Here is a 19,376-nt window from a genome sequence, read left to right on the forward strand (position 1 = left end):
ACATTTACATTTTTACTATTAGTTCAACTGACTTATACGTAGATCATATTGGACATTAACCTGTGGCACAGCACTCAGGCCCCATTCCCACCTCAGAGTTTTGTAGCTTGAAGCTCAAAGCTCTAAAACGCTGGAGGAGAAAAAAATCAATTATTTTCTATGGAGATGGTTCGCATCTCCACTCCAAGTCCTTTGAAGCCAAACGCCTGAAGCTCATAAAAGTTCTGGAGCTCTTTTTGTAAATGGAATCAGGCAGATTTGAGCATTTGTGGTGCCTTTTTGTTTTCCATAGCGTTCTGCACGATTTTCTGCTCACATGGAAGACACCATAAAAAAACATCAAAACTCCAAAACGCTGTATACAAATGCACAAGTCATGCATAAAAATGTGCCAAAATCACGCATAAAAACGTGCAAAAAAACACTCAAAGATGCCATGCTCAAGTGTGAATGCCGCCTTAAAGTTAGGAAAGCCACAGCATGTGTTGCTTGGTCTATCATTGCAGCTGACAGCTCTTAAGCCACTATTAATGTTTCCTTTGCAGTTGACGTTAAGGCCCCTTTCACACAGGCGGACCGTTCAGATCCGCCTGTCCGTTTTTTTGGCGGATCCGAACGGTCCCCCCATGCATCTCTATGGGGGATCGGATGTCAGCGGAGACATGTTCGCTGACATCTGATCCGATCCAATCTGTCAAATCTGGATGGATGGAAACCCTATTTTCCATCCTTCGATCGGAAGGGATCGGATGAGAACGGACCGACGGTCCGTTCCCATCCAATTTCCCCCATAGAGATGCATGGGGAACTGACAGCTGTGTCTCCACACACAGCGCGGAGACACAGCTGTCATCCTCCTGTTCAGCGGGGGATTGGCGGCTCGATCCCCCGCTGAGAAAAACGGAATCTGTCCGACGGACGGATAGTGTGAAAGGGGCATAAGGCCCCTTTCACACAGTTTTTTTGGCAGATCTGAACGGTCACCCCATGCATCTCTATGGGGCATCAGATGTCAGCGGAGACATGTCCACTGACATCCGATCCGATCCGTCAAATCTGGACGGATGGAAACCCTATTTTCCATCCGTCCAGCGGATGGGATCGGATGAGAACGGACAGGCGGTCCGTTCCCATCCGATTCCCCCATAGAGATGCATGGGGACCTGACAGCTGTGTCTCCGCCCACAGCGAGAAGACACAGCTGTCATCCTCCTGCTCAGCGGGGGATCGGCGGATCCATCCCCCGCTGAGAAAAAAGGGCCCTAAGAGTATAGCTGGAAAAAGCTGTGTGATTATGAAAGGTGACAAAAAACAACAACTAGAAGATAAGAATGTAAAATGTGTTGTTAGCATTGGTAAAACATGAGGCATTGTAAACGATCACCTTGTAAAAGAACCCATTCAGTTTAAAATAGAAATGAAATGCAAAAGTTTTTGTATAGATATAAAAAACATCAGAAATACATTTTCTCCCCTTTTTTATAAGTGATTACATTCCCTCTGTTCGAAGCTGCATAGGAGCTTCCCAGTGAATGACACTGAGTTCCCAGCATAGCTAAAGAACTGACCAAGCTGTGCTCTCCTGCTTAGTGTGGTCAGTTTTTAATAGGAAAGCAAGGGCACTAGCAGGAACACCTGAGATTTCACACAAAGGAAGCAATACAAAGAGACCAGGATACTTGCTCATACAAGTATATGGTACAGCAGCCAGAAATATATATGAAGTGTTGAGGTAAAAAACGCTTTAAGTCAGTGTGGATCATGTAACCAGCTAAGAAATGATCTGTTTCTACAAATCATTGGAGGAAAATATAATCTCCATTTCCATGTGAGCTGACATCATCTGGCTCTCAGCGTGTGATGGGGGTTATGGAATGTATAGCAGCGTTCTGCTAAAATTTAGTGTCTCCCACCCATTGCTGTGGAGATCTCTCTAAACAAACCAAAGTGTTCCCCCAGTGGAGTTAATCAAGATGGGAGTTTCACATACAGAACTAATTTCAATGTTTGCCCACAAGACTAGTAAATGATCTTGGCAACACAAGAATGAGTCATAACATTCCAATATAAATGGGTTACCATTAACCCTAACCCAAAAATACATATAAAAACAGCAGAGAGTGGGTAAAACTTGCTGTCATTTATTCAATAATGCCTTTTTTAAAAAAAAAACTGAATATCGTGAATTGAGTTGGATTTATATTTCTTGTTATATTAGGTTTATAAACCTTTAAACTATTATACTGTATATACAGCAGAGATAGGCTCAGCTGCAAGTGGCAGCAGTAAACCATGCACAAGACAGGGACACTCAGGAACAGGCCACACAGGCTTGTCATGCACTTTTATTTAGCATGACAGCAGTTTCAATGCAGGAGGGCTTTGTACAGCAAGTTCAAAGAATACTGTTTTTTTAATTGGACAAGCAGATGTTTTATTTGTCCAAGTAACTAAACTCAAGTGAGTTCTTGACTAACTGGGTGTTCCATAATGAGTTCCCCAAACAAACAGGCAGCACATGTACCTTTATTAGTGTTTTGTCAATATTCAGCCTTTTCACCCAGCAGCAGGCTTCCACAGCAGAGAGAGAGAGAGCCCCAAACATCAGTCAGCTCACATACTGAATATAAAAGCCTGTGCACATCTCAGACTAATAACAAAGTCTAGCTACCAGGTGACATGTTGACCTAAGAAAAAAAAAATGCTTTTACCACCCAAAGCCTCCAGGACCCAGAACAGAACTTATCAAGATTCTGAGAAAGGAGCGTTTTTTTTCCATATTAGTCACTAACTCTTGAGCCTCTCATCATGCGTGGGTGAGAAACTTAGGTGACATATATACACTGTCCACAATCCTGCGTGCCAGTGCCTCACATACCCATTGTTGCCAACTGTCCCAGATTTTAAGGGACTGTCCCTGATTTGGAACATCTTTCCTCCTCATTTGTCCCTTATTTTGGTCTGATCTATGTAGTTTAGGGATCGACCGATATCGGTTTTTCGTTGCCGATACCGATATTTCGGCCATCGCATATCGGTATCGGCCGATATGGGCCGATATTTTATACATTTAAAGTTTTGAAAAATATAGACAATTTTTGACACAAATCTGGAACTGAATAAGTTTACCTAGATAAGCCAAAGCCTGTTCTTTGTGAGGCTTAAAGTGGAACTTCACTCTCCCAATCAACATTGATTTTTTTTTTTTAATCCTCATGCTGCTACTTGGTAAATAGAAAGGAAAGTATATCATATTTACTTAATTTTAACTTTTTTAAAACAACATTTCTTCAGTTACTTCCTGGTTTCTTACCTAGGCAAATGATGTCATACATCCCAGGAGGGTTCAGGAGGGGAGGAGAGGAGGAGGGGTTTTCTCAGCTAAGCACACTCTCCTGCATGCATGCTTGAGCTTACTCAAGATGGCCACGGCCAGAAATGCTAGGGGGTTGTTTTTCAAAGAGATTTCTTAACAAAACAAAGCATGGGGAGATAGATGGATGGGGGAGTTTGCTTTGAATATTCAATATGTATTAAATTCTTGGTTTGTGGTGCTCAGATGCAGTAAAGATTTGCTTAAGAATATGGTCCATAATTCTTTGGAATGATGCTGGAGCCCCATGTAAGCCAACGGGAAGGACAAGGTACTTGCAAATCCCATCTGGTTAAAAAAAAAAGCCTAACTCCAGGTTTCATTTAACTTTAAACAGTTTGTTTGGCCCAAGCCGGTTCAAACTAACTATTTCCTTCATATATGTGCCCACTGACAGTGCTGTAACATCTCAATGTAGCCTCAGCTGTATACAGTATACAGCTCTGCGTTCCAGCAGTGGTACAGGGACTTTCCGTCCTGTTCCCAGAAGAAAACTGAGTTGGGCTAAGCGCTGCTCAGACATTCACAAGAAGCTTTGTATTTTTATAAAAAGGCTACCTCTGATTGACTGAGGTGAAGATCTCAACATCATCCACCTTCCTTTCCACCTCAGCCAAGCAGTTCCTTAAATAAAGTCTCACCTTGAAGTTTAATCAAACCAGTTAGCTTCCAATATAGTCCCTGCCTGACATCATGCTCTCTGATACGTTAATCCCTGATTTGGCTTATTCATAGAGGTCATTTAATAGAAAGATCATGTGAAAACTTGTAGGTATTTTAATAAGAACATGCAGGAACAATTCTAAAAATTGGAAGATGGCTGTCTTTGTGTGCTTTTGAAGGGGCTGCATTTTAGTTATGAAAGTTGGATGCAAATAGGTGGAGTTTCTAATCACTTTGACATATATAATATATCCCTTATGGAATGCGTGTATGACCTAAGCGCTGCGCAAACTGTTGGCGCTATATAATACCTGTATTACAATATTAACAATAATGATAATAATGACCTGTTATATATGGGTCAAGGTGAGCTGCTGGTAGTGACAGGTATTCAGCATAAGGCGTCTTTCTGTATCATGGAGGATATGAAATATGGAAGATTAGAGAAGGTAATCTATGGCAGTGATAGGCGGAACCCTATGACAACGTGTTTGTACACGAAACACGTCGGGAAGGGGCCTACACGCTGACGTCTTGACCACCGTGTCCTTGTGGAAGGAGCGGTGGTCTTTCATGTGTTATATATGTGCTCTTATTGCAGGGATTGCACCTTGACCCGGCCTATTCTCTGGCTATCTTCCTGACCATGGGTTCTCCTGCCACAGCCCGGGGATAGACGTTTGTTCTTAGCCCTATATCCCTCCTTTCAGATGCTGGCTCTTTGAGCTGACTTATACTTTCTTGCATCGCACTCCTGATGAAGTGGACATCCACAAAATGCATAGAGTCTTAGGATGTCAAGATACTTTGTTTGTGTCAATCATGCATCTATACGTATTATGTATCAGCTCAACATTAATTATTTTTTTATCAATTATGAATTTTACATGTCAGCTCTTTCTATCTGATGTTCTTAAAGCTACCCAAATTGTCAACATGTACTTTATGATTATGGAATGTTTACAATGATTTTATAATAAAAATTGGAATTATTATGTACTTTATGTATTATTATCTTTTACGAGTGACCTGTTTCATTTAAAGTCCCATGACTTTTCTAGTTTTGTTTGTATGCATATTAGGGAGAGAGGCATGCCACTGTGGATGCTGCAGGGTCAAAATCTTCTCATCACACTAACCAGATCTATAAAATGTATATTTTTCTAATAACAGAATAGGATAGAATACTAAACTTCAACATTCCATATCTAACATACATAAACAATAAATAGTGCAGCACTCATATAATAAACACAATTAAAAAATTAATATTAAAAGTCCCAATATGAAGTAGTTGTGATCATGGAAAAGATATGCTCTGCTCAGTGAATCCAACACCCAGTCACACTATCTCCTCACCTCAACTTTAGCCCCTGTGTCACCAGACGGGCTAATAAAGCTAGATGTTGTCTTCAAAGTCAACGTGGTTCTGATCCAAATGACCCAACTCCTATAACCGCAGATCTTTAGACAGGGGACTCTCCAAACGGTACCAGAGTGTTATCTTAAAGTGTACAGGTAAGCACACTCCCATCCAAGGAACTCCGCTCAGCCATATATAAAAGAAAGTCCAGACATAGTGCTTTATCCCTTAAAACCACTTTATTGATATAAATGCATAAAATTACCTCAACGAGCACTGTATACAGTGCACTGGAATAGCCTGTCAGAGACACACATAGGCACTCTCCGATGCTGATAGATGGCGGGTGACGTCACCGGCCCCTCCGTACGCGTTACGTCCCTGGGCGGGAACTTCCTCAGAGAATGAGAGGGAGAGGGACACGGCTACACATATAGAGCGAAGGGCTGCCAGAGGACCGCCCTCCGCCCATACACACTCAGTATCATCCAGCACAATCAACTGCCATGGATACCTGAGCGCAAACAGCCGGAATTGCAAGTAAATAATTCCTAACCTGGAAATGCATCCCTATTCACCATACCAACGGTATGATAAATAACCGGGGCAGAGACTTAATATAACAACAAGTGCCTACATCATGATAACCATAGATAAACTAATAATTCCATATCTAACAGCTTCATAAATGTGGATAGAGCATTTTCTACAATGGACACAATAGATGCTTGGAACATCTAATTATGTGTAGAAAGCAATGGCAGCAATACTATGTACAAAGGGTATTATGTTCCTGCCCTGCCTTATAATATAATATTTTTTTTAGATGGGTGGGGCTACACTTTATAGAACAGTTACAAGAAAAAGTAAATCACTAAAGTGATACTGCTATTCAGGATACACTACTAAGCAAAGTGGTGTTTTCATAAGGTGGTCAGTGATGACAACCTACATGTTTTTGTCATACAGGTTCCTTTAAATACAGATATGAGTTTCAGTTGGGCACATTTATGCAGTAACACTCCGCATGTAAAGTCAGGCCAGATTTTCATTGCAGCCAACACTGGCAATCCTACAGTAGAATCTGTCAGCAAGCCAAAAGGAACAGAGCTTCAGTGATCCTGCAGTAGGGAAATAATAGCTTCTTGGTTTGGCACACTCCCTGTGCTTGGAAAATACATTTCTGACTGGACAATGACGCAGTAAACTGGGAAAAGTCAGGAAAGGAAATTTCCAGGAGTCATCTTAACTGCTTTGCGGAGTAAATGAGTCAATGCATGCCTATGGGCAACTGAATTATATTTGTATCACATCTACATTGTAATTGTGCTGTGTTTGCAGACATTTGCCCTGTGCCACTTTGGATGTACAGTCATTCATTTTCAGTGTAAACATGGGTGAAGTGCATATTGCTGGATTTTATTTGCAGCTCAATACATCTTGCAATGCCTGGATCCATTTATGTAACAGTTTAAATGTAACTAAACTATCTCAATCAACATGAACTATTTTTAATCCTTATGCTTCTAGTCTTACTCTGGCCATAGCTAGTTAGAATCTCTGCAGAACGGGCTGAGATTCGAACCATGTATGGGCAGGCTGAATATAGCTAAGTTGATCAACTTAGGTACAACCAGCCTGCCGAATTTTAAATGTGGATTTTACAATGACCTAATCTTCTTTTTTACATCTCTGCTCTCTCTTGTTGTCTGTCTTTAGTGTAAATGTTTGCTCTTCTAGCTATGTGACTTTTAAAAACTGTTGAACGATTAATTGACAAGTACTACCCTTACTCCATTTCAGTATAACTTTAGATAATCTTTATGGGACAAGTGCAGGCTGAGGTAGGCGCTGGCATCCTAAGGACGTATCGGGGGAACTTTAGCACAGCGCCTCAGTTGAGGCACAAAAAGAAAATCAGCAATAAAACTACTTTGTATCACACCAAACAGACTGCATGGGGATCCTATTTATCCATCCAACTCTTTCAACTTACTTTCCAGGTCGGCTTTCTAATCTCTCCAACCCGTAACATGTGTTCTCTAACTTTCCTTCTCACAGTTTCCTCTCCTTCAACTCCCTTTTCTTCACCCCTCTTCTTCACCACAAAGCTTGTTTGGATCACCCTCAGTCCTGCTCTTTCCCTTTATTGCACTCATCAACTCCCGCTAATTCTGAACCCATATGCTAACAAAACCTCCAGGGCACTGGGGCATATCTCTTCTTGTAAATTGCACTCCATTATTACCTTCCTCACCCAACTGCTTCTCCTAACTTCTGGAGATATATCCCCTGTTCCCTCGCTACTACTACGGTCACCTTCTTGGGTCTATCCTACACTCTCTAACAACCTTCTTGGTCTATCCTACACTCTCTAACATGTGTCTTCAATCTCTCCCTCTCCTTTAAAAAAAACCTTGCTAATCAACACTAATCTTAACAACCTTTGACTTATCTCTTTACTCCCCTTTACCTTAAAACTCATAACACCATAGTCTAAAACTACCTGAGCTACCACCACATTCATAACAAACAGCAGGCCTCCACAGAAACTGCTTTCCTAAAATGCACTAATAAATGACTAACTGGGGGCGTGTCCAAGATAGCCGACTGACCGGACAACCATCTCGGAGCTCTGCTGGAGGAATGCTTCTGAATATTATTTATCGGGTGCTCCTGTGCCAGCATATAGTTGGAGGATGCCTTGCAAATCATCCGGGCGAGGAAAAGGGGATAAGAAACGTTGTTTTCCCCCGGAGATTGCTGTTACTCCCAGCCCTGAGCCTCGGGCAGGTGGAGGCCTTTCCCCACACGTTAATATGCCACGTGGGGTATATATCCCAAACTGATCAGCCTGAAGAGCATGTGGGGTCAGCGCCAAGGATTCCTGAGGTTATGGCTGCTATAGCCTCCTGTCAGGCAGCTAGAATAGTGGGCGAGCTCCGATACCGCAATAACCATCTGTTGCTGTTTTCCAACTATTTGGTGGAGACCCAGAAGCTTGGACGATCCTTTGACTCCATTAAGACTGCTCTTTGCACGAAGGGGATTAAGTACAGCATCCTCTTTCCAGTCAAGCTGAGGGTGGTGGATGGAGAAAGGATCATGTTCTTCACCTCTCCGAAGGATGTCGCTTCATGGCTAGAGTCTCTTCCCCCGGTGGGATGAACTGTTGTCCTCATTGTTGGATACTTACCGTTAAGGTTGTGGCCTTTACTGCCCTATTTACTACCGTGACCTCTTATTTTGGTACAGTAACTGAGGGCTCACCTGATTCCCACCCGGGGTCCTTATCCTGGAGAAACAGTTTGTTCACCCATGTCCTTCTCTGCTTTTGGATACCTGCAAGTTGTTTTTTGATTTTCCTTTTCTTCCTGCCTAAGATTAGTGCCCCTGGTTGAGTCCAGGTGTTTACCCAGAACGAAAATTCTGATTATATTCCAGCATCTCCTTTTGGGCACTTTGTGTTTAATTATTCTCTCCTACAGTTGTAGGACCTCAGGGATGTAGTCTGTGCCGGGTCAGTGGAAGCTCCACATCTGACTACAAGCCTCCCGGTTACTTGTTGCCTATGGGCAGGTTGTTGGGGACTTAAGCGGTCTCACGCTATGTGGGTCCTGTGGGGTGGGGGGAATGGAATGTTGGCCGTTGCTGACAAATGTTGTACTTCTTTTCAGTTATTATTTCTTTGTTTTTTTCAGTTTATGTTTTTGATGAATGTTCATTTTTGGCATGGTGTACCCCTTTTTAATGCACAAGATGACAATGCTCTGGGAGTGTGGATGGTAGTCTCTAAAGAGCTGGAGTGTGAATCCCCTTTCTTTTCTATTTATTCACTTATTTTCTTTTGCTACCATGGCTAAGATCTCTGTAGTATCCTGGAATGTACAGGGTTTAAACTCCGCATTAAAAGATCATTGATTTTCACTTATCTACGGAAATTTTCTCCCCAGATCTGCATATTGCGGGAGACCCATCTCCTGGGTTCTTGCATTCTCGGACTTGAAAGAGCCTGGGTGGGTTCCCACTACCACGTGACGTACTCCAGCAATAGAGGGGTCAGTATCCTGGTACACAGATCGCTCCCATTTCGGCTTTTGGATATCAGGGCAGACCCAGAGGGCCGCTATATTGTGTTGCGTGTTATGATAGCCAATTTCAGCCCTGTCTCTGCAGTTAGCATATTACCTAGGGGCATTTCTGATCATGCCCCTTTGCTAGTGAGGTTGTCCTTGACCCCAACTGGGGAGAGGTTGTAGAGGCTGTCCAGATACTGGGTAGAAGATCCTCATATTTAAGAGGCCATTCAGGAGAGATTTGTCAGTATTGGTTGACTAATGCGGAATCCACTGCCCCCACAGTGACCTGGATGCTTTTAGGCTTGTTTCTGGGGGAGTATGTTTCCCGTATTGCAGCTGCACGTAGGGAGTCTGCGTGGCCCTGGAGGGGTTGGAGGAGGAGGCTATACTTAAAGAGGCTGTATATGTTGATAACCCTGATCAGAGCAATTAGGGGCCTGGCAATTTGCACTGCAGGAGGTCTCTCTGCTATGGGTAGAGATGGCTCAGATGTCCCTTCTTAGTACAGCTCAGTGAGTCTTTGAATATGGTAACAAGAATGGCAGACTGCTGGCGTGGTTAGCTAAGGGCTAGTTCGCTACTACTCACATCAGTGGTATTAGGGACTCTACTGGGGAATTACTGAACTCGCCAAGTACTGTTAATGACAGATTCATACAAAATTATCAACATTTGTATTTGTCCCAGGTGGATTCTACTTTCTCTGAATTGTCCTCCTACCTTGACAGGGTTAACTTCCCTATGCTTGATTCAGAGACCAGCTCCCGACTAGACATTAAGTTAGAGGAGGTCTAATTGGCTATGGGCCAGCTTTAATCCGGTAAGACTCCTGGAGCAGATGGTCTACCGACTGAGTTCTATTCGCAACATCTAGACCTGCTTGGCCCAAGACTTACCTTTCTCCTTAAACAGTTCTTTGAGTTGGGCTCCATTCCTTTAGGCTCCCTATTCGGGCCTAAGTTTCAGTGGGTTAGAATGCTGTACCCTGCTCCCAGGGCTCGTGTTTGGACTAACGATAGGTTATCCACATCCTGTCCACTACAGAGAGATACCCTACAAGGGTGCCCCTTGTCCCCCTCCCTCTTTACCCTGGCCTTGGAACCACTGGCTATTCTTAACCGGGGATCTCCCCTAGTTGAAGGACTGAGGGTCGGCTTACTAGAAAAAGTTTCTCTTTATGCCGATGAGGCTCTCCTATATCTACATGATGCTTCCTCATCCTTGCAGGCTGCCCTGGACCTCTTTAATGAGTTTGGACGGTTCTCGGGGATATGCATTAATTGGTCTAAATTGATGATCCTCCTCTTGGACCCCCAGGCTCAGATAGATGAGACTCATACCCCCTTGGTCTGGGCATACAGATACGGCGGGATATTAAGAGTTTCTCTGATCTTAATCTGGTTCCACTGCTTTCTCAACTCCGGTCCAAATGTAATTCTTGGGCTTCCTCACCATTAATTCTCATGGGACATATTAATCTCCTAAAAATTATCTTTCTCCCCAAATTTCTTTCTTTTTTTTTGTAACTGCCCTACCTGGATGCCAAATTCTTTTTTCAGGGAGATAGACCGCTGTGTTGGGACCCTTTTCTAGGGGGTGCTCTTCCTCGACTGGCAATGTCGACTCTATTCATACCTGTGTGGTGCGGGGGCTTGTCATTGCCAGACTACCGGACATATCACTGGGCGGCTGACCTTGTGACTGTCTATTGGTGGTTTGTGCTCTCTAGGACCAATGCCACGGTGTCTTTAGAGGCTCCTGCTTTGGACTCCCTACAAGAGCTGGGGAATCTGGTGCACAGAGGCCCAAGAGCATACTCTGACCTCCCGCACCCCACTAGGATGAGGCTAAGGGTATGGGCCGCAGCTTGGCATAGAGTTGTTCAGCCACATAGGTGGTCACCATTCTGCCCACTTTTGGGGGAACCCTAAACTTTTGCATTTTCGCTCTCGACCCGACTCCAAGCTTTGGGCCAGATATGGGGTTAAAACGTTGCGGAATGTTTTTATGGTAGGGAGACTACTTTCCTTTTCCCGACTTAAGAGCCAAATTAAAACTACACGGGTTTATGCTTTTCCGCTAACACCAACTAAATCACGTGGCCCGTGCTCAGTTCCCTGACCTCATCCCTAACAGTTATTACTTTTTTTATCACTTGACTCTTCCTTTTAGATGTAAGCTCTAATGATCCAGGCCCTCTGATCCCTTTTGAATGGAATTGTATTGTGGGAGGTAGAGCCTAATGTGAGTCTTCCTAATGCAGACAGCTCTCTATGAACTTCTTTAATGCCTGTAGTCTGACAAAAGAGAGAAGCAGAGACCCAAACCTATATTCTGGTCATGGCTACGACTTTATAACTTTATAACTCTAACTTGGTCTAGTAAGTCACTGCAAACTCCTCTTTTTTTAACAGGTAAGCAAACTCCTCTTTTACTGATAGGTTTATTCAATCATCTTCCAAAAAAGCAATACACTATACATTTTGTAAACCTTGTACAATGTTTTTGTTTTGAATCTAAAGATAACAATTGACACACTACTAACGTAATTAAATGGCAGTTACAAAAAAGCTTAGGCATGGTAATTGTTCCCATTGTGGGATGGGGTATTTCCAATTTCTGGAAGCTCAAGCTTTCTCAAGCCCAAATTACACAACGCTGCTAGTAGAGTATATTCAAACTGTGTAACACAGATGCCCTGAATATTATTGCTGTACATTTGTACATAAATATATAGATCAATTACTACAGATCTTCATAAATAAACAAGAATCACTTTACTTTAATATTATCTACCAACCTCTTTGGACTGACTGTTCACATGAGTGCGGATGTTATCCTAAATTTTGACTGCAGGTGGTACTGCACTCAAAATCTTTAGCTGGCTACCAGTTCCACTGGACAAGCGTAAAGAGTCAGATGTGAGATTCATTCCATGTCAGCTCACTAAAATATTATCTGAACAGATTAAACCTTTTTAAAGTAATCTTTAGACTAGAAAAACCTAATTTCTGTCTGGAAATAGTCCATAAACTGTATGCTGGCCACAAAACAGCTGTGGCAATTAGACAATTGAAAATATCCGGATTCCTATTTTAAAGGAATTGTAAAGGCAGAAGTTTATTTTTATCTTAATGCATTCTATGCATTAAGATAAAAAAGCCTTCTGTGTGCAGCAGCCCCCCCCCCCCTCAGCCCCCCTAATACCTGAGCTCTTCTTTATCCAGTGATGTTGCAGGAGTGTCTAAGCTGCCTGGGACTCCCCTACTCATTGGCTGAGACAGCAGCACGGCGTGATTGGCTCCTGCTGTTCTCAATTAAAATCATTCAGCCAATGAGGGGCGGGGCAGGGTCGCGGCTCCGTGTATGAATGGACACAGGGAGCTGTGACTTGGCTCTGGTGCCCCCAAAGCAAGCTGATAGCTGAGGGGGCACTCAACAGGAGGGAGGAGCCGAAGAGGGACCCGAGAAGAGGAGGATCCAGGCTGCTCTGTGCAAAACCAATTGCATAGAGCAGATAAGTATAAAATGTTTGATACTTTTAATTTTTTTAAAAAAAGAAGACTTTACAACCACTTTAAGGACAATCTGGAAGCTGGCATACAAAATATTCTCCTTTTCCAAATCATGTACACCAAAAACGCACTGGAAAAAATGGGATTTTTGACTAACCGTAAAATCCATTTCTCCGGTGTTCATTGACGAACACAGCATCAGATATTCATAACCGTTGAGTTATACTGCCCCCTACAGGAGTAGAACACTAGGCAGAAAAAAAGTCTGGCTACCCCCATGGGTAGTTTCAGGGGGCATACTCGCTCTCTCTGCTATAGGTCTCAGTTTAGTTACAAGCAGTGTCAGAAGAATTACAACTCCACAGAGGGATGGGTGGTGTGTCAGTCAATGAACATCAGAGAAATCGATTTTACGGTAAGTCAAAAATCCCATTTTCTCTTTTGTTCATTGACGGATACAGCATCAGATCTTCATAACCATTGGGAAATCCCAAAGCAGTGTTAAACATGAGGGGTGGGAGCAGCAAAAAAATTCCCAAGGCTAAACAGTAACCAACCAGGCAACAGGAGCTCAACCAAAACAACTGGAGCCCACCAGAAAAAAAAAACAATACACCCCCAAAGAGGATCAGGTGCTCTCAACAGTAGCCTGCAAAACCTTGCGGCCAAAAGAAGCATCTACAGATGCCAACACATCCACTTTATAAAACTTTGTGAAATTGTGCACCGACGACCAAGTGGCTGCCTTGCAAACCTGTGTCACTGATGCTTGATGACGTAAAACCCAGGAGGCACTAAGCCCCCGAGTAAAGTGCGTCCTAACAGGGAAAGGAGGACCTGACTCTTGATGGAATAGGCCTGAATCACTGTATGTCTGATTCATCTGGAAATGGTCACAGAGGAAGCCTTTACGAGGCCCAGCCGTGAGCACAAAGAGAGAATCGGACTTCCTGAAAGACTCCGTAGCTGCCAGGTACACCCTAATTGCCCAGACCACATCCGCGACATGCAAGGCAATTTGCTTTGGATGTTTAGGCCTGGGACAAAGGGAAGGCAACACAATGTGTTCATACAAATGAAAATCAGAGACAACCTTTGGAAGGAACGACAGACAGGGATGAAGAACCACCTTATCTCTGTGAATCACCAGGTAAGGTGAATGACAGGATGACAGGATCACGCCACCAGTTCCGACACCCTGTCACCTTCTGGGGCAGCGTAAGCAGAGGAATCTCCAGAAGATTCTCAAAGAGAGGCTTCTGGAGGACTGAAAGCTACAAATTGAGGTCCCAAGGTGGCAACAGAGCCTGCACTGGGAGAACCAAATGTCGGACACCCTGAAGAAAGGTACGCACCAGGAGGTGAGTGGCCAAAGGTCATTGGAAGAAGACCGCCAAAGCTGACACCTAGCCCTTGATGGTACTCAAGACTAATTTCTGCTCAACCCCCCCCCCCCCTCGCTGAAGGAAGGTCAAGATCCGAGCCATCAAGAAGGAGCGAGGATTAACCTCAAGAGACTCACACCACGCATATTCCTATCGGAGGATTCCAGGCACCTGGTTGCAGACCCAGCAGAGTGACCCAACTCCGCAGTGGCCGAATCAGATTCAGGATCTGATGAGACAAATAAGGCAGGGGGGCATTTTTTGCTAGCCCATCGCCCAAAGATTACCTTCACCCGGGACACAAAGGACTCCAGGACTGCCGTCAGTGCATCAATGGATGGTTGGGACCTGGAGGGCCATGCAGCCTCAGAAAGGGGATAAGGTGGGGAGATGTTCTCCAAAGACTCCATGAGTCACCAAGGGGACCCCACAAAAAGTGTAAAACACTGCAAGGGAAACCCCCACCACCAGGCACAAGCACCAAGCGATCCCCAGCAGAGAGGGAGAGAACCCCACCAGACTCACCACCCAGCAGAAACAGGCATCCGCAGCCACCAGGATAATCTGCACTCCTAACATGGCGATCAGGAAGTGAAAGGATCCAGGAGTCAGCACCAGGGTATGAGGAGGGGCTCCGATGGCCGAAATTGCCACAGGGCTCCACTGGTCCACTTGGACCACAGGGCTCCACTGTCATGGCCGCCGCTATTTTCAATGACAACCCCCCCGCAAAATGGCCACAGGACTACACAAACATGGCCACCGTGTAAAGAAACACACAGGCTACAACTAAAAGCCGGCCCCTTCCAGGAGGGAACCCAGGCCTCAAAGACAGACCCAGGCAGGACAGGGGGCCCACCAGGTATAACCCCCTAAAAATTGGGATTTTCTTTTACTTTCACTTTCAATGATAATGGTAAACAGGAGAAATAGAGAGGGTGAATCTAGCCAATGGGGGCACGGGCAGAGATAAAAACTGACAGGTGTTCTAATCCATCTCCACTCTGTTCAAAACTTAAAAAAAAATGTTTAGCTTTTATACACTGTAGTTGTACGACTTTCTCAGAAGCCATTAGCTAAGTCCTTATCTCTGTCTGTAACCACCCCTGAAGCACTGATACCTTACTATCCTAGGAAAGGATGTGCTGGCCATGATTACCAGTCTGGCTTCACCTCCAAACAGGAGGTAATATGGCAGGTCTCTAGGAGCAGAATGTATGTTAACAGTCTATACATTACTACTCTGAACAGTTTATATTTGGCAGTGGTTTCTGTAAACAGTGGCAAAGAGTTGCTTTAATATATTTTTAATAAAGTTTGTTTCATTCTACTCACCTTTTGGTTGTTGTGGTGGTGTTAATTCTCCAGTACTGCCTGCTGACATGGTGTCACTGCTCATTCTCCGGGGACCAGAACAGGAAGGGACAATGGGAGACACTGAGCTTGGAGGGGACGGACTGCCAGGTTGGTTGTAGGAAGACATACATGTGGGAAAGGAATGGGCACCATAACCATTAGGTGGACAGTGTGTAGGAAGATAGGAAGGGTGCAAGAAATGTGGATAAGCATGTGCATATCCCGCATCTGTGAAATGGTTATAATGCATAGAGTCTTCATTATGAGAAATGGGGAACCCATAATGCATCTTAGATGAGGGAACCTGAAAGGGAGGTAGAATATCGTGGTTTGGCTGTCCGTAAGGCTGTGATAGGTGTAATGGCAGTTGTTCTCGATGAAAATGCTGAACTGATGCCATCTTCCCTCCATCCAAGGGCCACAAGTTTGGCATAGGGTAGCAAGGTGAACTCTGGCAGTGGGAACAGGGGCACATAGGTGGCAAAACAGGTTCATGAGCAGGAGGCTGGCAAATGTACTGCCGATTTTCTCTGAGACTACCTCTTTTTGGTGGACTTTGTGTCTGATTTGGATAATGTTGAGGTCCTTCAGACAAGGAGCGATAGAGCCTCCTTCTCTCTTGTTCTCCATACATGCCTGGATAGTGAACACCTTGCAGTACGGCACTTGTTCCTGGTGGACCACGGGAATCAAAGATGCCATCTGGTCTGAAGTAGGGCCTGTTAGGAGGCCCCTCAATACTGGGACCTGCATATCCTGATCTACAGGAGCAGTGTCTAGATAATAACAGCCTTCTTCCTGGGTACATAGCTAGGCCACCAATCTGTCCCATCTCTTCTTCCAGAATGGCTGTCTCACGATCTGCTTGGCCCTCCCATGGATTTTCACAAGGAGATTCCCTCTGCTCTTCCCAGGATGGGGGGGTTAAAGGCAAACTTTGAGATGCTCCTTCATCAGACATTGCAGACCATGGAGGGGAATACTGAAGTTTTGATTCTCCATTCATTTTTGCCTGAATGTTCTGGGTTGGCAATCCATGATTAGCCTGATATTGTACATCTTGAACTCTTCCTTCTAAATTCTGCTTTTGGTGTGCATTTGTAGTTACCACTGCCTCACGCCTGAGAACCTGAGAGTACTGGGGCTCAGCCTCCTGTTTTGCATTGACTCCAAAACCACCCAGAAGTTTCTCCAAGTCTTCTCTCTCAGCAGCTGTTGGTAATATTTTTTGTGGAGTCTCCTCGAACCTTTCTGTAGCAGCTGAAGAATGGCCAGAGTCACTGCTGACAGACAGAAGACGTCCATGTTGCTCAGGACTTCCATTAGTAGATGTCAATGGTGTTGACTTCTTCTTTACTCGGGCATACAGACTTCCATCCAATGGGCCACGAGTATGACTAAGATCTATGCAAAGAGGATTATAGAAAAAGATGAAAAAGGGAGAAAAACAACAGAAGAAACTTAAGAAGTCAAAGACATAATTGATAATATCATGAAAGTAAGAAGGAAGTGTTTGATGTTGTTATGAAATATAATAGACAAACTTTAAAGCATAACTAAAGGCAAAACCTTTTTTTTTTTTTTTTGGGTGGAGAGGAATTATAACACCTGATAGTTTTTATTGCTGTCTGTGCCCCCATTAGGGAGATTCATCCCCTCTATTTTTCCTGTTTATCATTAGCATTGAAAGTGAAAGTAAAAGAAAATCCAAAATGTTGGGGTGTCCCTAGAAAAGTGGGGAAATATTCCAATAGGGACACTAGTTAAGGAGGCCTGGGTGTCCCTTAAGGGATTCCTTTAATTTGCAGGGATTTTTTTTGTCACTTCCTGATTTGGCTATGGGACAGGAAGTGAAAGTAAATCTCCCCAATAGGACACAGATGGCAAAAAACAAACCAACAGGGGTTATAACCCTCCATTACTCTATCCAAAATTAAATAAATAAATAAACATTTTGCCTTTAGTTCTACTTTCAAGGAGTCAACAAACTAAGCATAATGAGTACAACATGATAACCAAAAAAAAAATGAAACAAAAGGAAATGAGTGCCAATATCAATTAGGACACATAGATTTGTTTTTGTCCTGTATCCAATTAATTCTTACTTTTAAGGCAGTGTTGTTAAGGTGTTTGTTACCCAACACTTCATATTCCTGATATGTGCCTGCAGTACCATGTGCTTGTATGAGAGAGTATCCTGTTCTCTTTGTATTGCTTCCTTTTTGTGAAATCCCTGGTGATCCTGACAGTCCCTCTGCTTTCCTATCAAAACTGACCACACTAAGCATGAGAGCACAGTGTGGTCACTTCCCTAACTATGCTGGGAACTCAGTGTACCCTCCTCCAATGATCAGACTTGTCCTGACGTCCCCACTGCACAGCCATTCACTGGGAAGCCAAGTGTGCTGCTGCTCCCCCCCCCCCCCCCCCTCAGCTCTTTTGCAGCTGAGAACAGAGGCAATGTGATAATTTATTAAAAGAAAAAGGGACAAGGTATTTATAATGTTTTTTTAAATCTATACAAAAATGCCTTTCATTTCTATAATAAACTGAATGGGGTGTTTTAAAAAGGTGATCGTTTACAATCACTTTACCTAGCAATAGGGAGATCCTTCAACATGCGCTGTATAGTAAATTTGCGTAATGGATGAAAAGGAAGCTCTGCCTAGGGTCTGAAAGTTCTCTGGCAAGGGATCAGATGATTCAGTCTGAGCTCCTGTGTGCTGTTACACATGTTGTGTGAAAATGTATATTGTTTATTTCTTTAGCTAGTGTTTTTTTTATACCTCTGTATAGTTGGTTGTTATACTGCTATCTTGTGGCTGTTTGGGTTATTGCACCATCTTTTTCTGTGTTCCTTTCTGTGTTCTGCCCAGTTTATGATGTATTTCCTATTCCTTCTCACACTGTCTTGATGGGAAAAGAGATGGCCACTTGTCTAGGCTTCACATGCAATCTGCTTGCATCTGGGAACACATTACCATGTTTTGACCTGCAAATACCATCTTTTCATTCATACACTGCATCTTGTTGTCTGCTATACCTCCTGCTTGCAATAAAGTCCTTGTGGATGGGAAAAGGTGTTTGGTGAGTTCAGCCATCTCATAAAGGCTTTCTCTACGGTGATTATATCTGCTTATACGAGCCAGGCATAGAGGTCTCAGCTAGGGATAAGTCACGATTATAACAACAGGAGTGAGAAAAATCTGTTTATTCTAAATTAGATGATTCCTCCATCCTGTTGCCACCACACTAACTATTCTTGCCCATAATATTGCGCATGTCATTAAGGACAACTGGCAGTGGTGTACAGGAGATGTCATCAGGAGCTTGGATACACCGGACCAAAATCATAGGTAAACACAACCAAGGGACCCAAATGATCTCTAATCCACACTTTGAACAATAATGAATTATTCCACTAAACTCCTTGCAGCAAATAGGAATTTCTGTAAATGATTTCACAGAGATAATTGGAAAATATGCAGTATATTCTATATGCAACTTGTACAGATCCATATACACGACAACACCGCTACAGTATAAATAGTCATATAAATGACACCCAAGTAACATTTCCATGTATTGCAAATTCTGGAATTTTTTTAAATACTTTACAAATGCTGTATTTTACTGTACGTG

General features: G+C 43.5%; 1 protein-coding gene across 1 annotated transcript in view; it reads right to left on the bottom strand.

Moving 5' to 3' along the window:
• The window catches only part of TNS2 (tensin 2), a 323,653-nt gene that overhangs the window by 37,388 nt on the left and 266,889 nt on the right, over positions 1-19,376 (bottom strand). The window contains exon 18 of the mRNA XM_082248162.1: positions 15,714-17,138. Coding sequence (XP_082104288.1) covers positions 15,714-17,138 — 1,425 coding nt within the window. The remainder of the gene's footprint in view (positions 1-15,713; positions 17,139-19,376) is intronic.

This window comes from Pelophylax lessonae (genome assembly GCF_965119305.1).
Source record: "Pelophylax lessonae genome assembly, chromosome: 2".
In the NCBI taxonomy this organism is placed as follows: domain Eukaryota; kingdom Metazoa; phylum Chordata; class Amphibia; order Anura; family Ranidae; genus Pelophylax; species Pelophylax lessonae.